The sequence below is a fragment of the Lates calcarifer genome, unplaced genomic scaffold (assembly GCF_001640805.2).
Source record: "Lates calcarifer isolate ASB-BC8 unplaced genomic scaffold, TLL_Latcal_v3 _unitig_4509_quiver_412, whole genome shotgun sequence".
Classification (NCBI taxonomy): domain Eukaryota; kingdom Metazoa; phylum Chordata; class Actinopteri; family Centropomidae; genus Lates; species Lates calcarifer.
In genome coordinates this window covers 549,235-568,150 of record NW_026116942.1, presented here as the reverse complement: position 1 = coordinate 568,150, position 18,916 = coordinate 549,235, and the positions used below count along the sequence as shown (strand labels likewise).

General features: G+C 40.5%; 1 protein-coding gene across 1 annotated transcript; it reads right to left on the bottom strand.

The window, feature by feature from the left end:
• Window positions 1–514: 514 nt before the first annotated feature.
• LOC108900083 (dapper homolog 1) lies at window positions 515–18,586 on the bottom strand. Its single transcript, XM_018700925.2, has 3 exons — window positions 17,989–18,586; window positions 5,020–5,149; window positions 515–4,506 (listed from the first exon to the last, which is right to left on the bottom strand). Exons 1-3 carry the CDS (start codon window positions 18,277–18,279, stop codon window positions 2,846–2,848), a joined length of 2,082 nt encoding a protein of 693 aa, XP_018556441.1. The 5' UTR covers window positions 18,280–18,586; the 3' UTR covers window positions 515–2,845.
• Between the last annotated feature and the right edge of the window lie 330 nt (window positions 18,587–18,916).

Here is an 18,916-nt window from a genome sequence, read left to right as displayed (position 1 = left end):
TTTGTGGGGCCGTGGGGGGCAAGGGATGGTTCGCCCGGCGCGCAAATCTAGCCAGGACTGCCTCTGGGTGAAAACAGTCTAGTGGCAGCTGCAGCAATGGTAGTAACAGTAATAACAGACTTAACCCTGTGAAAGCAGTAATGGATCATGAAATCCAGATGACCAGGAACTTTTACTGTGGCACTGTCCTCTCTTCTTCTTCTGTACTGTTGGTGACACTTGAGAGAGGAATATTGGAATCATTACTCTTAAACAAGCCAATGTTCCCCTTGGGCCCCTAAATTTCCACTTTAATCCCTCCTCTCTCTGTCACCTCCCCCACTCTCTTTCTGGTTTGTGTGTGTGTGTGTGTGTGTGTGTGTGTGTGTGTGTGTGTGTGTGAGCGTGTGTGTGTGTGTGTTTTCTTTACCTGTGTCATGGTGTGTGGTCTGCCTGGGGACATTTACATAGGTTGGCCATTTGGTAATACCTAACCTGATGCATTAAACAAGCCTCCACTGATTAAACTACTGGTCGACGTGGGTATTTTTTTTTTTTATTAAATTTACAACAATTTAATTTCATACACTGTCAAACAAATTGCATACAAAAACAAGCTAATAGTGAGTTGGCTAGTGCATGTTAAATGATAACACTGTCAGCTATTAAATAACCAGTAGAAATTAACTTTCTACTCAACACTAAGTTGCTCTGTAAGTGAGATATTGTATGTACTCACCAGGTTACTATCCCAACCTCAAATTCACAGGCACTTTGTACTGTACTCACAATCCACTCCTTCATAACTACGAATTTTACTACCGTGGTCACATTTCCACGTCTGACCATTATATTTACTTTCACCAATAATATATTTATTACCTGTATGTTTACCATTATTTCATTTTCGGCCGGGCCGATTATCGGCGCCGATATTCGGCATTTTCACGCATATCGGCATCGGACATTTTTTTTAATCTAACGGCCGATAAGAGAGAATTCAAAACTGGGTTATTTTGACTCTGATGCAGGCGCCCCTCTCTGTCTGTAGTCACTACTCTGTCTCCAGCATCGTCCCACCCACAGCACCATCTGATTGGTTACACGCAGAGCCACGGCACGGGTAACAGCCAATCAGCAGTAAAAGCTGTGCATGCACAGTGCTCACACACACACTGAACAACTCTGCTTTTTGCGCCAGATTCTGGTGCTGCTCAGTTGGGACTACTAATTGATTTGAGACTCACATTTCTGTGCTCACATTTCTGTACTAATTGATTTGAGACTCACATTTCTGTGCAAATGCAAATTTATTTAACTTTGTTTCATTTACTTTATAAAACTTCAGGAAGCTGTTTATTTATTTATTTAAAATCCTCCCTGCACTTTTTGTTAGAATTTTAAAACAAAGCTGTCTATTGTCTAAGATAAAAAAAAACCTTTAAAATGTTGCAAATCTGAAAAGCTGTTTAATAAACATATGCTTAAAGGCATTTAAACAAAGTTAAGTGTTGGAGTTAGTTTAGTATTAGTCAAAATTTTGACGCCAATATTTTCACTTTTACTGCAAATGAATATCGGCTCCAAATATCGGTTATCGGCCTCCTTGGCTACTAATAATCGGTATCTGTATCGGCCCTGAAAAAAACGGTCTATCTCTAATTTTTACCTCTTCGTTGTTTGCCTTAGGTTCACCTCCTTTTTAATAAATTATTCATCATGTCAGCAACACTAGAGGATTTCAAAGTCCAAATATAAGGACACTGACTGGTCTTACTTTTGAAGGCTAATAGAATTTCTATCAATAAGTTTCCAATGTGCACATGTGCAACAGTCTGTTGAAGAATGAATAGCAAGAATATAGAGAACAGGTGAATAAAAGAGAAACTAGAAGACAAAACATCCTTCCTTTAAATGAAGGCTGGCAACCTGACAAAGAAAACATATTTTTTAAACATGCATTGTTATTATTATTTTTTTTTTTACAGATCTGCAAAGCATTAAAATATTAATTTACCTATTAACAATGTTCGTAGTGACTGAGTGTGCGGCCAAGTGTGTATACAAACATACAAAGGACTGTTCAGTTAACAATTCAAGATTTCAGTCAGATCACACTGGGCTTCATGCAAGAACCAAGAACCACTAGTACAAAGAGACTCGGCCTTAAGCTGCATTTTAGAGAACTTCCTCAAACTTTCTCTTAGGCATGAACAATTTGTATGGGTGGTACAGACCTGTCATTGAAGTCATGCCATAACAGTGAACAGAATTCAAGACAGGTCAGAGAAAGAAAAAGTTTGATGAATCTGACTTGGAACACTCATATACACAAACAAAAAAATGATGCATGTTCATGATCAGAATATGAAAATGGTCTTGCATGAGGGCCAACAGCGGGCATATTGATGATTAATCTGTGCCTGGCCAAAAATTGAAATCATATAAAACCATTCACTGTGACCTCAGAGACAATGTCAGCATGAACTATTTCAGTGAGTATGTGCATATGGATACGTGTTGACACTTAGGGGCCAATGAGGACAAATTAGATAACCCTTTGACTAAGCAAGACTAATTCATATAACACTTTTGGTAAACTATAACACTTCATATACTATTTTACATCTAATTTTTGAAACAAAAAGGCTGATATGGTGATAGACATTTCCTTCATTGTTTGTTAAGGCTGTTCTAAAATCATCCAATCAGTTCACTCAGCAAAGATCATAGTACTTCCATGGACACATTTATTTTTATAGTTACCATTAACCTTTTTATTTTTTATTCACCAGTTGTGGTCCATCGTTCTATGTAGTCCGAAGCTCTGCAGATCATGTTCCTTTAGTTTGGCCAGTATTCCACTCTATACAGTGGTCATTACTTTCAGTGAACCAGTGCGGAAGCGCAGGATCTTCTTCTTAAGGGCATGTGAGGCCTTTATCTTGACAAAAGCCTTGGGCTGCAATGATGCACCAGGTGGGGCAGGAGGTGAAGGGAGGGAAAGCTGAGGGGGTAGCTGTTGGGGCCAAACCAGACCACCACTTTCATCTGAGTCACTGGACAAAGAGCTGGAATCTGGAGAGTCAGCCTCACTCATGCTGGACTCAGACTCACCCTGACCTGGGTGAGGGTAGTCCTCACTAGGCTTACACAGTGGAACTTGATCCCTCTCTAAATGGTACTCCATGTGCTGATGATGGTGAGAGTGGGAGTGGTGGTGGTTGCGGTGTGGATAGGCATATGATGCATGTGTAGAACGAGATTTGCGTGTGCGCCTCACACAATGGTCCCTTTGGTTTGAAACTGAAGAGCCTTGCAGGGGTCCCTGCATGGGCAGCTGGTCAGCTTCGTCCTGGCTGAGCTCAAGAGTAGACTGCCAGCGCCGGCAACTACCACTTCCTTGCTGTTGTTTCTTGCCCCTGGATTGACTACTGCGGCCTCCTCTACCACCACTTCCACTTCCTCCACCGTCCCTCTCCACTGTATTGTACTTGCGCTCTTGAACCCTTTGCAGGCTGTTCTCTGACTGAGACCTACATGTTTTCTTCCCTGGCTTCCTGCTCGCACCACCTCTGTCTTCATTCAAACGACACTTCTTTGGGCCTCCTCGGCATCTGGAGGGTTGGATCTGAGATGCTGCTGGCTGTTGCTCTTCATGATGATGGCTTCTCTCTGGAGAAAACATGCTTCGGTTGGGTTTGGGCACCCCAGAGCCCTTGTGGGGGTTAGAGTGATGATGGGCATAAGCTCTGGTGGAGGCTCGGCAGGGCTGGGCTGGAATATACTCTGCATTGACCAGCTGCTCATCAGGAGAAGGTGAATGGTGAGGCTTTGGCAGAGCTGGAGAGGAATGGTAGTTGTGGAAATGTTGAGGTGAATCAGGCTCACTGTTGCTGGAGTCTTGATGGGCTTGAAGCACATTGCAAGATGGATAGTCCGGTGAGGTTGAGCGGGAGGTGTTAACCATGGAGGCCTGCCTGGGCTTGTGATAAAACCCTGGTTGATGCTGGACACTTTGCTGGAGGTGGTGGTGGTACAAGGGTGGGAAATTTTCATTAAACTCTAGCCTTAGATAGTGATCCTGATCCAGGTTATGGTAAGCCTGTGGAGCAGCTTCCTCTGAACACTTGGATGGAGTTGCGATCACTTGACCAGACACTTGCTTTGGTGAATGTTGCTCCTCCTTGCGGCATAAACTACTGTGCCTCACCACACTGACAGCTCTGGCATCATGTGCCAGGTTGGTGCGGGGCTTTGAGGGGCGTATGGGTAAAGCTCGGCGTTGGATCAATCCAAATATATAATTCTCTACCTTCTGGGCTTGTTGATGATCTTCCTGTATGAAATCAACATCCCTCATGTCCCCAAAAGCATTACTAACTGTGACCTGTCTTGTTGGTTCTGACAGCCATGATTCATCTGCCTCTGTCTCCCCTGTTCCCTCAGGGGCCAGAAGGGAACACTGGACCACAGGATGGTAATTTGACTCAGGAGATCCATTTTGCATGGGTGCAAGAACCTCTCCTGATAAACAGAATAAAGAAGATGAAAGTGATCAGAATTATTTTTATTGTTACCACCTCAGCAAAAGTATTCTCCTTTTCCTATAAGATGGATAGTTGCGCCAAACACAGTCATGTGTGCAGCACAAGAGCAATTCATTTTCTTTCAGTGTACTCAAACACACATTTCAAGCCAACTATGGTCTTACCAGACACGTGTAGCATAATTATATTACGTGTAATAGGGATGCACCAATACCACATTTTTTCAATCCAATTACAAGTACAAATACCAATATGAGTACTTATTAATGCCATTACATTTTGTACATTTACTTGAAAACATGTTTTATTTTCATCAGATATTGTTTCATTCTCTGGCTCTAAGAAATTGCTGTGACTGACATTTTGACACCCCTAAGCTATGCAAGAAGTTTTTATGATGTAATGTAAGCTGACATAGTGTCCACCTTCAAACTGCACGTGCCTTGCAGTGGAATTTTAAGTTCGGGAGAAGAAGTGTTGATTATCTTACCTGAACTGAGTCGCGTGTCCTCCAGATCAGTGGGAGGTTCTGCTGATTTGACCTCAGTATTCACCCTCAGCTCCGCCACCTTCTGTTCTAAGGACGACTTTATACCCCAGGGAGTACCCTGGACACCGCTCTGAAATAGACAGAAAGAAACAGAGCACAAGTCATGAGTTTTTTACTTAGATGGGAATACTCTCTCAGAGCCATGATCAAAACACCCAGCTGAACATGCACATAAGAGACATGTGTTTGTATTCTGAAGTCCATTCATTCCAGTGCTCCAAGCTTTACCATATACGTATATATATGTCCAGTGATTGAGAAATCTACTCTCATTTGTGAATTTTAGCTCCATGAAAGCAAGGAAAGCTGAAAAGCTGGTGTTCGTTCACAGCTTCATTTTGTATCACATTTTATATAAAAGTTACTTCCTAAACAAAGGGAGTTTTGAGATAATAATTTTAAGTAATTCTAATTTCTCACTCATCATCATGGTGTATGCTAAATGTGATGTTGATTTTGACATTCATATTATCATGACTTAACAAGTAACCATGTACAGTAATTTACACCAATGGACAGTAAAATGTGGAAGAGTTTCTGTCAGTTTTCTGTCACATATCAACTCCCTGTTGATCTCCCAGGATTAGGGGTAGAAGCATAGAGAGCAACAACCTTCACATTCACAGACAGTTATGACCACAAGCACTCATTATCAAAACACTGGAACAATAACACTGCCACCCCACCCCAACCCCAGAGTCTGAACCACCCAAATGAAAGCTAAAGGATGGGAAAAGAATCTGTTATGTAGGAGCTGAAGCAGTCTGTCAGAAAACAGAGAAACTGAGAGATACAGAGAAATTCTGGAACTGACAGACAGTTGGCATTCATGATACTTCACTGCATGAAGTTTACTGTCCATATCCAAATAAATACAACCCTATCAACAATGACACAACCACATGTTTAACACTCGTTTTGACCTTCAGGGCCACTGTACATTCAAACTAAATGCAGCCTATTATCACAGCATGAGAAATGATTCTTCATTCATCAGAGTCTCATGTCTAAAGATTCTTTGCTTTCGTTTTATTTTTAATTGATGACTTTTTGGAACAGAAAACCCAGTTTCCCCTCATGTCGAGGGTTAACAAACTCCTCCTCTCTCCTGGTAGTATGATTCCTAGGTCCCCTAACCCCACCCCTGATTCTGAGCCAGGGTTACCTCCTGGCTTCAAAAGCTGTTTGTGGTGATGTTGGGGATTCACTTAACACTTGTCAGTTCCTGACTTGTGGTTTTAAGTGGCATGCAGCAGTCTAATAGAAAGCTACAAAAAGAGGCCTGCAGGAGCAATCATCTCTGCTGTAATCTGTCCAGTGCCACACAACACAGCAGCTGTAGTCCAACTCATTTCAGAGTATTTAATATGACTTGACTTGTAAGGATGAGGTTATTGTTTGACAGTGTAAAACAAACTGCTAATGCCTTTTGTTGATGAAAACTGCCACTTGAACAATAACATCTGATAAAAACACACACTTTGGAAAATAGCTGCCATGTTCAATGCACCCCCCTTAATTTCACCAACTTCTCATCATCCCATCAAACAGCTTTAAGATATGAGAGTCTACTAAATCGAATGAAGATTTGCAGGTTTCATTTGAGGAATAGTAAGTGGGACTAGAAAAAATTCCATTACATGTTGCCCTGTACCCTGGAAGATTCAAACCATAAACTAACATAGTCTGTGCATCACAAGACTCTCCAACACATAGAGGCAGTGTGTGTGTGTGTGTGTGTGTGCGCACTCATACAAAATTAGGCTGGGCTCATGTCAGGCATGTACTGTATAAAAGGAGCTGTGTGTGGGTTTAAGCACCTACTTATGTGAGACCACACTGGCTCAATTGCTGCTTGTTTCCCTCAAGTAAGTTCATGTTCACACCAGCCCCGAACATGCACACATGTACAACTGTAAAAGTGACACTGCTCAGTGTGATTTTATGTTCAAACTATCCTAGTAAACATAAATAAGATTCATCTTATACAGACTAAGTAGGACTGTGAGGGTGTGATAAAATCTGAAATGTGAAGTGGGACATTCACATGTTTGAAACCGCACAGAGCACAGAGAAATAAACTGTGTATGAGTGTGTAGTTGGCTGTGGGGGTACGGATGCTTTTTCGAGCATACTGTCTCACTGAGAGGTCATAGCAGTGGCAGTTATGCAGCATATGGAATTAGTGAATGAGAATGAAAATGATGAGGAAGGTAGAAAATAAATAGCAGAAGTGAAGACTCATGATGATAGAGGTCCAGTGAGCAGAGAGAAGATGGTGATGATGCAGATGGTCGGTGACTGTGAGTCAGTCCTCAACCAAAAAAAAACAAACAAAAAAACCCATCCTGCACAAGATGTGCCAAGCAATCACTTAGTATTGTCCAATTAACTAATTCTCCTTAATATTATAACTGATTATCCTAACACTTTACATTTATCTCTAGAACATTTCTTTTAATGACATTTCACAGCGTAGAATTTGTTTCTTCTGTCCAGCAGTTTAAACTGACTTAGAAGACATAACAGTCACAGTTTAAGGACAGAAAATGTGTAATACATTAAATACTGCTTGCACACACCTGAATAAACAATAACTGTGCATAACGTACACAGAGTAAACTGAAACAATCACATCAACTCATTGTGACTGTTTTCTTGCCTAAATAACAAGTGCTAATTTGCTAGTTTGCCAGAAAATAACTCACTGGAATGTTCAGTACCACATTTGAACAAGGTCAGCACAACTCCCCTGTTACTCTATACTTCAGTGGCAGGCCATGGATTTCACACCTAGGCCTCCACTGGTGTCTTACCTGAATTAACCCACCTCTTAATAACATCATTATGATGTCACGGCTATAGAAACTATCAACAATATACAGAAACGCAGTATAACAGAACTTTGCATCATCAATAAATGCCATTACTGAAGCAATGCTATAAAGACCCAATTAACACAATTCGATAGGTCTCTAAAAAATGCAGCCACAGCTGCCCCACACACATCATCTCCAGCAGAAGCATCAATATTAACTGATAAAATGACAAAGATGTAATCAATAAAATATAGGTAAAATACATTTTACTCACCAAATCTGCTGATTATTTGTAGACAAATAAAAAAAAACTGCTTCTGTCGAGGGGACATTCTTAGCCCTAAAGCAAATTAAAACTTAGGCAACTTACTTCAGCGTTAGCCTTCATAGCAATTGAAAAGGACTTATTGTTGGAACTGAGATGCACAAATAACTTAAAATAATTGAGCTCTTCCTCCTCCTTCAGCCTCTGTGGGTTGAAAAAACAGCTATTTAATCTATACTAACGTCTCACTAACTCAAAATCTGATTGGTTAAAGGATCTGTGAGGCAGGAGTTTCATCGCCATTTATTTTAAATTACAGTGGCCTGGACTGTTGATTCTGAAGGCCTCAAGGCAGATATCTGTTACCCTAGCAACACTGGGCTGAATTCTGATTGGACTGTATTGTAAGTGGCACAACCAAGAGGAAAGCTATGAGTTAAGGAAAATAGACTATTGGTAACAATTTAATACACAAAACAAAAAAAACAAACAAACATATATAAAAATATAATTCAGTGATTGGGACAGTTTTTAGGCCTTGCCACCACTGCTATACTTGCTTTCCAAAACATAAAAAAACTCATCTCCCATGAACACACTCTCCTCTCTCAAGTAGCCACACTAACTGAGGTCATGATTACTAAAATCTTGTCATACCTGTCTGATGACTCTGCACTCATAATAGCTGAGAAAGAAAACCTGCCTACAACAACAAGATCAGGATGAAAAAGTGAAAGGTTTAAGCAAGAGTGGAGAGGAAGGAAAAAAACAAATGAGGTGAGTAAGGTTTCCAAAGAGTAAAAACAACCGAGACAGACTGAAAACACAGTCCCCACTGCGTCCAGTCTTTATTACAGTCAAATACCAGATCCTTATGTTCTCTACATTATGGTCTTTAAACAGTTGGCAGGAGCCTGACTGCTCCAGTAACACAAGACTGTATGAGCTGTTTGATGGTTTAAGTCTGGGAGGATGTGCAGTTACATTGTTATTACAGAAAATCAATTTATAGACCTCTGTTACTGAAACCAGTTCTACTCATAATAAGTATATAATAAGAGTTTTCATAGCTGCAGCAATAATCATATTAATGTGCTACAGTGGTCATAATTGGAAGGTTATATTGGTCGCTGTACATTGATTGTATGTATGCATGTTCAACTAAGGTAGTGAGAGACAGCTTACTACCAATCCCAGCTGACATTGGGTGAGAGGTGGGGTACACCCTGGACAGATCAGCAGTCTGTCACAGGACTGACATATAGAGACAAACAACCAGTCACACTCACATTCACACCTACAGACAATTTAGAGTCACCAGTTAACCTGCATGTGTTTGGACTGTGGGAGGAAGCTGGAGAATCTGGAGAGAACCCACACAGATACAGGGAGAACATGGAAACTCCACACAGAAAAGCCCCAGGTGAACTGGGGTTCAAACCTGGAACCTTCTTACTGTGAGAGTGCTAACTACAGTGCTTACTATCTCTCTCTCCCCATTCAGCTCTCAGTTAATGTACAGTAACAACATTCAGTGATGTCTACAAAACACCAACTTAGACATTTGTTAAAATGAAATGAAATATTACAAAGACCATACAGTGCCATTTAACAGATTTCTTTTTCAGTGTTTTGTTTTTTACTAAATGAGTGCACATGGAGTGGCTCAAAAATCATGTTCAAAGTCACTGTGACATGCTTGCCATAGACTACTAGCCAGTACAGCTTTGTTTAAACCAGATGTGAAGGCAGTATAAATCTGGCCAAATATGGTTCCCCATTCATCTGTGTGGGCAGTGTGTTCCACAGCTACCAGTACACTTGGTATTGTATCTTCAGATGATAAAAAACCATTAAATTAAACATCCATGGGCCTAGCTCAGGCAGTGGGTAGCAGTTGATGTGCCTTATATGGGAAAAAAAAACATTTGAACTACTGCAGCACAGTCACAAGACTTTTGGAGGATTTGATTAATTACAGTGAGTGGACATTGGGCTGTGGAGGACTGGGATCTGCTGCCAAGACATCAGCTGTAAAGCTCAGGGCCAACCCGCCCAGGATCCATTCAGTGACTGTGTTTTTCACCTGATTGTTTATCAGAGTCAGATGGAGGTATTGTGTCCTCCCCTAACCACTGAAATGAGTTGAACCCTATATTGATTACCACAGGAAACCCCCCTCCCTTGATTAAAGCCACACAGTGAACACATAGTGAGGCTTAGTGTCAAATGTATTGATACTGTGACAATTTTCCATGAATTAGGAACATGGAATGACCTGTGCTGTGACAGATAGCAGTGCTTTCCTGTTCTAGTCAACACAGTATTGTATTTGTTACTGTGAACATGCTGTAAACTAGGTTTACTTGAAGAAGATGTTTTACATAGTTACCACTGTCCATCAGTTTCAGGACAAACTGTACTCTATGAAGAATGTGCCTGAATAACATTGAAAATTCAGCTTGACCCAGTAGTAGTAAGCCTAGTTTCAGTTTGAATTATCAGTTTTTCTAGTTTTTGAGTGGAACATCTTAGTACTACTAGTTTAAAGTTGGCTCCACAGCTGCAAAGGTCCCCACTGGAGATTTGCAATATGTTGGATGACACCACAAACATTCACACACTGTAAACACATATACCACCTTACCAAATGTCCACATGTGCTCTGTCCAGGGAAGCCACAGTCTTTAACTGATGGCCACTGGAGCAGATGGTGTATCAATGCCTTGCTCAAGGACAATTCAGCAGCAGCTGCTAAGGAAGGGAGAGTGTTTTTGCTTACTTTCCTCGTCATGTTTTGTCAGATGCTCTGCTGAACCAGTGCCTCCATTATCACCTCATTATCACTGTAACTTCACTAATGGCCAACATGTAATACACTGCAGATTTGTACCTGATGCTGTTACTCAGGTCAACGTCCTGCAGTAATCTCAGGTCTTAACAATTGATCATGAAGATTTCTGTTTTTCATTACTGTGTTTTTGTGGACCACACTGTAAGGATGAGACAGTGATCTACAGATTGTTGATAAGTGATATCAGTGACAGCTGCAGCCTTAGTCCTTATGCATGTTTGTATAGGTATGTCTGCATACAGTTTGTCTATGTATGCATTTGTGTATGTATGAACATACACTACAAAAATAGGTATAATAGGAATAGGGTATGATAATTACATTAATTTGTTTGCAATATTTGATCTATTGGAGTTTCATTGTTCTACTGCAGCATTTCACAGAGGTATTGGAGTTTTTGGTTTTGTAGTATCTGCAAAAATGCACTGTGAAGCCACGACAGAGTGCTGTAACTGCAGTTTACTTTGGTTTCACCATGAACAATGTCAGTGTTTGCCTTCGTTTTAAGACCAGTTTTGAAAATGACCATAACTGACTGCTGTATGCTAAAGCAGTGACTGGTCCTCTGACAGTTACATGTACAAAGATAAATAGTAAAGGAACTGGATGAGCATAGAACATATGGTCTTGATGATATGGCAAGAGTCAAAACAATTAAGTGTACATGTTTTTTGATTCAAAATAAGCGACCAAATCACAGCAAAAACTAAAAAACAGCTTTCATTTCTGGGTGAAACAGAATGCCTCAGGGGCATTTGCCCTAGCTTTCCAATAAATCCACGTCTGGAAGAGATTCTGTATCACACTGTCATTATGTTTTATTTATTTTAATTGGGGATACACACAAATAAATGATTAATTGATTAGTCGAATCAAATTTTGAATCAAATTTCTATATGACTAACTTTTATTTGGTTGGGGGTGGGAGTAGATTTATGTTTTACTTCATAGAGACACGGAACTAATGTTTATGGTTCTGACACTGCTCGAGTGGGCTGTTCAACAAGCTGACGCTAATGTTAGCTCAGGTCGTTGCTAGCAACTCAGCTTGTTTTTATCTTAGGATTCTGTCAGTGTTCATTGTTCAGGACGTTTTTACTGAGAGGTCACATTAACTCCAAAACAAATGGACCAAGTAATTAAATTGAATGAAGCAATTTGAAATAAAAATCAATGTTTCTCGGCGATGTGGGCACAGGACGTTTAGAGCGGCTGTTCAGCTTGTTTCTCTGTTTACTTAAGATCCAGACGTCTGATGAAAAAAAAACCTTCATCTAGATTATAGTTATAATGTTATAAAAAGTGACGTAACATGACTTGAAATATTAAGAAAATAGTCTGCTGAAAATGTTTTAATGTCCGGCCATCCAGCCGACAGCTGGTACTAGCAGAAAACACTGTGGATTTGTTGTACCTAAACACTCATGTGACAGGAAATGACAGGAACAAATTTCTTGACTTAAATGATTTCAGATGAAAATGTTTCTTCTTAACGTTGTCAGGGGAGTGGAGCTGTCAAAGGCTCATGGAACCTGAATACACCATGCCTTCATAGAAGACCATTACCGGCCAGATTGAGAAAAAGTACAATGAGGCAGCTACAGCTCTAAAAAAAGAACTTGATGGAAGCCAACAAAGTAGCAATAACAACCACTGCATGGACAGAGTTTTATGTCACGGTGACGGGAACATTTCCGGTTCTGTGCTGCAGACACAGATGAGTCTGCATTGTTAATGAGTGGGGCTTGGGAGGTAAAGTTAGTGCATCTGTACGCTACACTGCAAAAAACATGACATGACAGCATATTATTATTTTGGTTTGGGTGGAGGACACATCTTAACGATGATGTCATGACCAATTGACTTAAATTGACTTAATTAATCAACTTCAATAAGTAATCAAAATGCCCATCCCTAATTTTAATGTATTATTCTTATTCTTCTCTTCCATGTCTCCACCACTTTTTTCTGTTTTTACCAACAAGGTGTTTGCAGTGATGTACCATTGAAAATTTTCTTACAGATGCAAAAATGAATAAAGAATGTTACAGCAGTAACATAAGATCAGCATTACTCAGTTCCCTGATATGATCATCACTGCTACACACACTACTACTTTGTGAGGACCCGTCACTGATGCATATTACATTCCCTTACACTGACCCAATCCCAGCCCTAAGCCTAAAACCAAATCTTATCCATCAAACAGCCGTCTAACCTTGTATGGTCCAACATCTTGGTCCCTACCAAACTGTCAGACCCCACAGAAATAGTAAAATAAAATCACACACACTCACGCCACATGTTTTGAGTCAACATTTCAATGTACACTCTGATTAGTCCCTTGACATACAGGAGGCCACAGAGAGGGCTGTGCTGCTTCTCCAGCTGCTGTCGGCTGTCACATGGCTGTCAGCAGCTCCTGCTGAGGAATAAATACACCTACTCTCTCAAAGACACACAAATATGCATTCTTTCTCTGCCTGGCTCTGCTTCTTCTGCATCACAGATGGAAGGTTTTTCTCTTTCTTCCTTCATTTTTTTCATCTCCTCCACATACACAAACTTACTGAACTTACTGAATGAAGAAATTGGATGTTTCAATTGGTCTCTAATGTGCTTAGTTTTTTGGCACTGTCTCCCCAACAAGCCACAGAAAAATGTTATTTTAAACAAAATAATTTTTATGTTATTTACCTGACTTATGTGCATTTGATTGATTTCAGGTCAGTGTGAGAGCCTCTATTGTGTTTCGCTCTCTCCTTCACCATGTTTGTGTCTCAGCCCATCCTCACACACACACAGCGCAGCAGAGAAGTAGAGAATAAGGTTGACACCTCCATACATTAAGTCCAATTAAATCTCCAACAAGTGCTATGAATCCCTTCAAAACAAAAGGTGGACAGACATTGAACCGGAGCATCAGAAATCAAGCCAAAATATCTGCACATGAAATCTGGTGACAGTGGTGAGGATGCTAGCAGCTCAGAGAAGCTACTCCAGTTTTGCAAGTAAATGACTGACAGGAGAAGTCAAGTCAATTTTATTTATATAGCACCAGTTCACAACAGAAGTTATCTCGAGGCACCGTACATATAGAGCATGAGACCGTGTAGTAGACAGTAGTAGTAGTAGTAAATAGTAAACATCCTGAGTTGCAATGTTTTATTTTTCTGATGTGGCTTTTCTGATTCCATACTAATGTTCAGCACAAAGTATTCATAAAGTTCATCCCCATTCCATAGCTTATAAGTGTGTGTACACGTTGGTAGTGCCTTGTTCTATGCTATCTTTTGAGCTATATAGTATAAGCTCACTGGCACCTTAAGACATTTTTTTGTGTCTACTTGCATAGTGTTTTTGTGATTCCACCCCCTGTATGCCAGATTGCCTACAGAACACAAAATATACACATGGGTCACTTTTGACTGCACTGAATGGAGCTGCCATTTTCCTCACCACGAGCTTCCTTTCACGTGTTTTTTGTTAGTGGGTGTATACACAGTCACGTTGACTTGGGCCACTTCTGATTGGTAAGCATGACTGTCTGTCACACAGAACAATGATGAGTAGTGATTAACCACTGGGTCAGAGTCAGGAGTTGTAAAAACAGTTGCGGCCTTTGTTGTTTGCTAATTGCATTACTTCAAATTGTGATTCCGGTTAAAATTCACTAAATCGTTCAGTCCTAATTTACATAGTGTTTTTCTAGTCCTATCAACCACTCAAAGTGCTTTACAGGAAAGGTCACATTCACCCATTCACACACACATTCACATACTGATGGTATGGCATCGGGGGAATTTGGGGTTCAGGATACACACAGCACATAGACTGGAGGAGCTGGAGATCAAACCACTGACCTTCCAATTTCCCTGTACCTAAGCCACAGGTGCGAGCAGGAACTGAGTCAATATTCCATAATATGTCACAAATGTTTGTGCCATTTGCAGGTGAAGTCCAAGTGAATGTTTGGATCAAATTTGAAGAAATTCTCTCCAAGCGTTACTGAGATATCGCATCCATGACCAGACCACCCAAAAACACTTGACAGTTGCCAGCACAGAGGCAAAAAACATGACCCCACAGAGATTAAACACCTGGGTCTCCCCACCAGTCAGTCAGAACTGAAGCAGCCTCTTGGTTGTAGATACTTGAAGATGTTTCACTTCTCATGCAAGTCCAGATGCCCTCGACTCAACTCTTCCTGGATTGTACAAAATGACTACTTCACAGGGAACAGCAGCTAAATTTAAATCAGGTACAGTTTTTGCTTGTTATAAGCAGTCTCTTTAAGTTTTTGATTTCACCTTTTATTTTGAAGTGACTAAGTGGACTGAAATCAAATCAATGTGCCCAGCTTCAGGTCAGTAAGAAATAGTTCCAGGACATATTTCCAGTCCCTTAACCACAACTTATTTTATATTTCTGCTTATGTACTGCCTCCAGTCTCCTTGCACTAGATAAAGACAAGTCAAACTAACTAACTAAAGCAATATTTCTATAGGTTTCCAAATGACATTTGTGAGCCTCAACATCACACTTGTGTCAGTATTTATAAAGTGGGTGTATACACAAAAGGTAATAACTGTTGTCTGATGAAAGGTTACATTTGCCAGGTTCTGCATATAAACTAGTCTGGCAACAACTGCTCACTATCTGTAAATGTTCGCTGTAACCTAGAGCAAACTGTTCTAACCCTCAACAGATGATCATCCAAATAAACAAATAATGTAAAAAAAAAAAAAGACCAGTTACCAGTTATCTTATTTGTCTATATAAAAGGAGTGATCACTCAAACACTAACTCTTGGCAAAAAAGCAAACAAGTGTAATTTCCAAAATGCTGAATATCTATTCCTTAAAAATAGGTTGTCAAGTCTCCTGAAAACTTGTCCAGTCTCCTGAAAACTTTGTTGGTCAGTGATACTTGAAGATGTTTCACTTCTCATCTGATCTCAGTGACCAACAAAGAGCAGGATGCAGGATGAAACCAATGGCAGTAACAGTACAAAGATAAACATATTTAAAGGAGCTAGTGCAAGGGTTTGCTATTGCTACATGGCCGGCATCTAGCATCAACAGCTGTTTATGTACCAAGAGTTTTGGTCAGTACAATAAGTCAGTATACCTCGTGGGGGTTAAAGGCTACTTCATCCTCTCATGTTGGACTGACTGTTAGACTGCCAAGTAAACAGCCTTTCATATGGGCTATTGGCTATGTGGCAATAGCAAAAAAATTACACATAGCATCTTTTAGTCTAACCTAAGGGTTAATGTATTTTGAAATAAAAATCCCTCCCTCTAAACTAATATTCAGTTGGTGAGGATTAGAGGAAAATCAAGTGGTTCTGTTGTTTTGTGCTTATGTCTTTTAGATGTGTTTGTTGTTTTTGTCTGTTTATGAAATATGCTGCAATTTATTCTTTTTTATCAGATGATAGCCTAGTGGTTTCCTAACTGGTTTCTTCAAGTCTTCACGGATGGAATTCCTGACATTTGAAGTATCCATTAGTCCAAAGTTAACAACCGTTCAGTCGCTCCAGCCTTAATACCATTAAATAAGATACCTTGTGTTTTGGTTTAAGAATCAAAGAGTGGTCCACATAAAGTGACAGATGTGAAATACAAACATCTGTTTTCCATGAGCAATATCACTTGAATTTTAGTATTACAGTACCTTCTCTAGCTTATAAGACTTCCACACAATTGTTGTACTACACTGAACATAAACCTTATAGTTGATAAAAAAAAAATCCAAATTCTATAGAAGAGGGAATGTCATGAGATAGATATGTTTTTCACCGATGATAACACAGAATCAGGCTCCTTGACTTTCTCCACAACACACCTCTGTATAGTTGTCACAGAGCTGGGACATCACCAAATCTCAGGAAACTTTACACTTGATCCTCAAAATATTTTTTGTCAAGAGTCAGACAAAATCCATCTTGTTTCATGTGGACAGTCTCACACTGTTCACTATAACAGGGAGGGGGTCAATTTATCTGTATCTGCTGCATCCTTTTTCAGGAAAACGTTGCACAAAGCTGACAGACATGCTGCAGGCTCACTTCCCTTGGGGGAAACTGGAGGCATCCTGGATAATAGCATTTCATTTTATGCTTAGACTATTTGTCTCAAATATATAATAATAATTTATATAATAACATATATCTAACAATAATTTTACATGATTTCCTTTAAGTAAATACAAATGTGTTTGGGGCAGCAGTTCCAACACAAACCAAGTGAATGATACGCACATTTGTTTTTTTGTTTGTTTGTTTTCTAATTAAAAAAAAAAAACAAAAAACAGGTCAGATGGCATCAGGTCTGAAATTTGCTTCAATGTGTCAAACTGCAGATGGTCCCTCAGTGATCCAGTGTGAGCTATATTGATATTAGGTTGAAATTTTGTACATATGTATTTCAGTATGTCATTAAATGTAAAATGTAAAATATTTGGCAGTTTCACTGGATCCAAACTCCTCTGTTGTAAGGCCAGGCCTTTTCTTTTCATAAGCATCATCTGCTGAGGTCATTAAGCAGACAGAAAACAAAGCCTATGGAGAGTGCAGCTCACAGAAAGAAGTTACCTTCAGCTGTTTTCCCACCAAACAAGGATAGTAGTTCTGAAAACACTGGTGCTGACTTGGGAATTTATCTTAGAGTCCCAAATGGTTTAACACTATAGTATGAGGAAAACGACGGACTCCCCCAGTTTCAAGACAGGAAAAGTTTTCAATTCCACGACATATTTCTGATCCAAATCACATGTGAGGACAACAGGCCTCTGATAACACCAATCCTTAACAGGTAACATGGTCTCCACTCTTTGCCCCTTACATGCAAAGTTTTAGAAAGTGGCGCACGCCACACTATACTTTACCTTTACATCAGCAAACTGGCAAGACTTTGATTTGACCAACATGAATACCAAATAACAATCATCAGGCAAACAGAACTTACAGTGTGAAGCCTCAGGCCATATTCATCCGACGCGTTGCTGTTTGGTGCGTCCAGGACGCAACGTGCCGACCGTAGAGCTCCCCAAGGCGGACGCCCAGAGACAGGCGCGTCCCCGAGGCAGAGAGCGCTCAGCACCCTGCATTCCTGCCTCTGTCTGAGCAGCTCCAGCTCACACAAACCCGCCAGACTGGCCTCCAGCCGCTCCTTATTTCGACTGCGCTCCGCTTTCATGGGCAGAGAGAACGCTGGTAACATGACTCCAAAAGAGCCCGGTAGCTCTTCTACAGACATACAGCCTGCCGCCGTCTTTTCCTCTCTCCCAACAAAGGCAGGCTAAAAGCTGTACCCAAGGCTTGAGTCACTCTTCCCTGGTCACCTACAGTGAAGTAACGTCGGCTGTAGGCTTCAGCTGCTGAACTCGCAGTCGGACTCGAACCCATTCCCCCCTCCAGCCTGCGCTCTGCTGTGCAGTCTCACTTGGACAGCTGTTGGCGGAGCCTATGAAAGCACGCAGCCTTTTGTTGGCTCTGCCAGACACCCACAACCGGCGGAGGCCACTGTAGTCTCATGCTCCTCTAACGCTGCAGAGCTCGACAGAATAACTCAGAGACACAACGATGTCAGTGTCGTTAGAGATAGAATTTGCACTGTGAAATGTTTGTGGTGATCTGTATTTTTAAAACTCTGCTGTTACTATTACTGTTTTATTTGTTTTGTTCTCACTGTGATTTCCTGATTAAACTAAGTATATATTGGTAGTGACACTGTAACTCTCTTAACTGCGTTCAACTATATTTTTTGGATGTTATCAACAGTGTATTTACGGTCACTGGAACATATAGAGCCTATGGGAAGGAATGTAGGATATGGGATACTGTAAACTCAGAACATACTGCAGATACAACATACACTCCACTAACCTCCACTC

Bases quoted from the DNA above. Each gene is read 5' to 3' on its own strand.
- LOC108900083 (XM_018700925.2), bottom strand. From the start codon at position 18,279: ATGTCTGTAGAAGAGCTACCGGGCTCTTTTGGAGTCATGTTACCAGCG. The intron at 5,150-17,988 runs GTAAGTTCTGTT...TGTCTATTTCAG, and splicing joins ATGGCCTGAGGCTTCACACT to AGCGGTGTCCAGGGTACTCC. The intron at 4,507-5,019 runs GTAAGATAATCA...TCTGTTTATCAG, and splicing joins GGACACGCGACTCAGTTCAG to GAGAGGTTCTTGCACCCATG.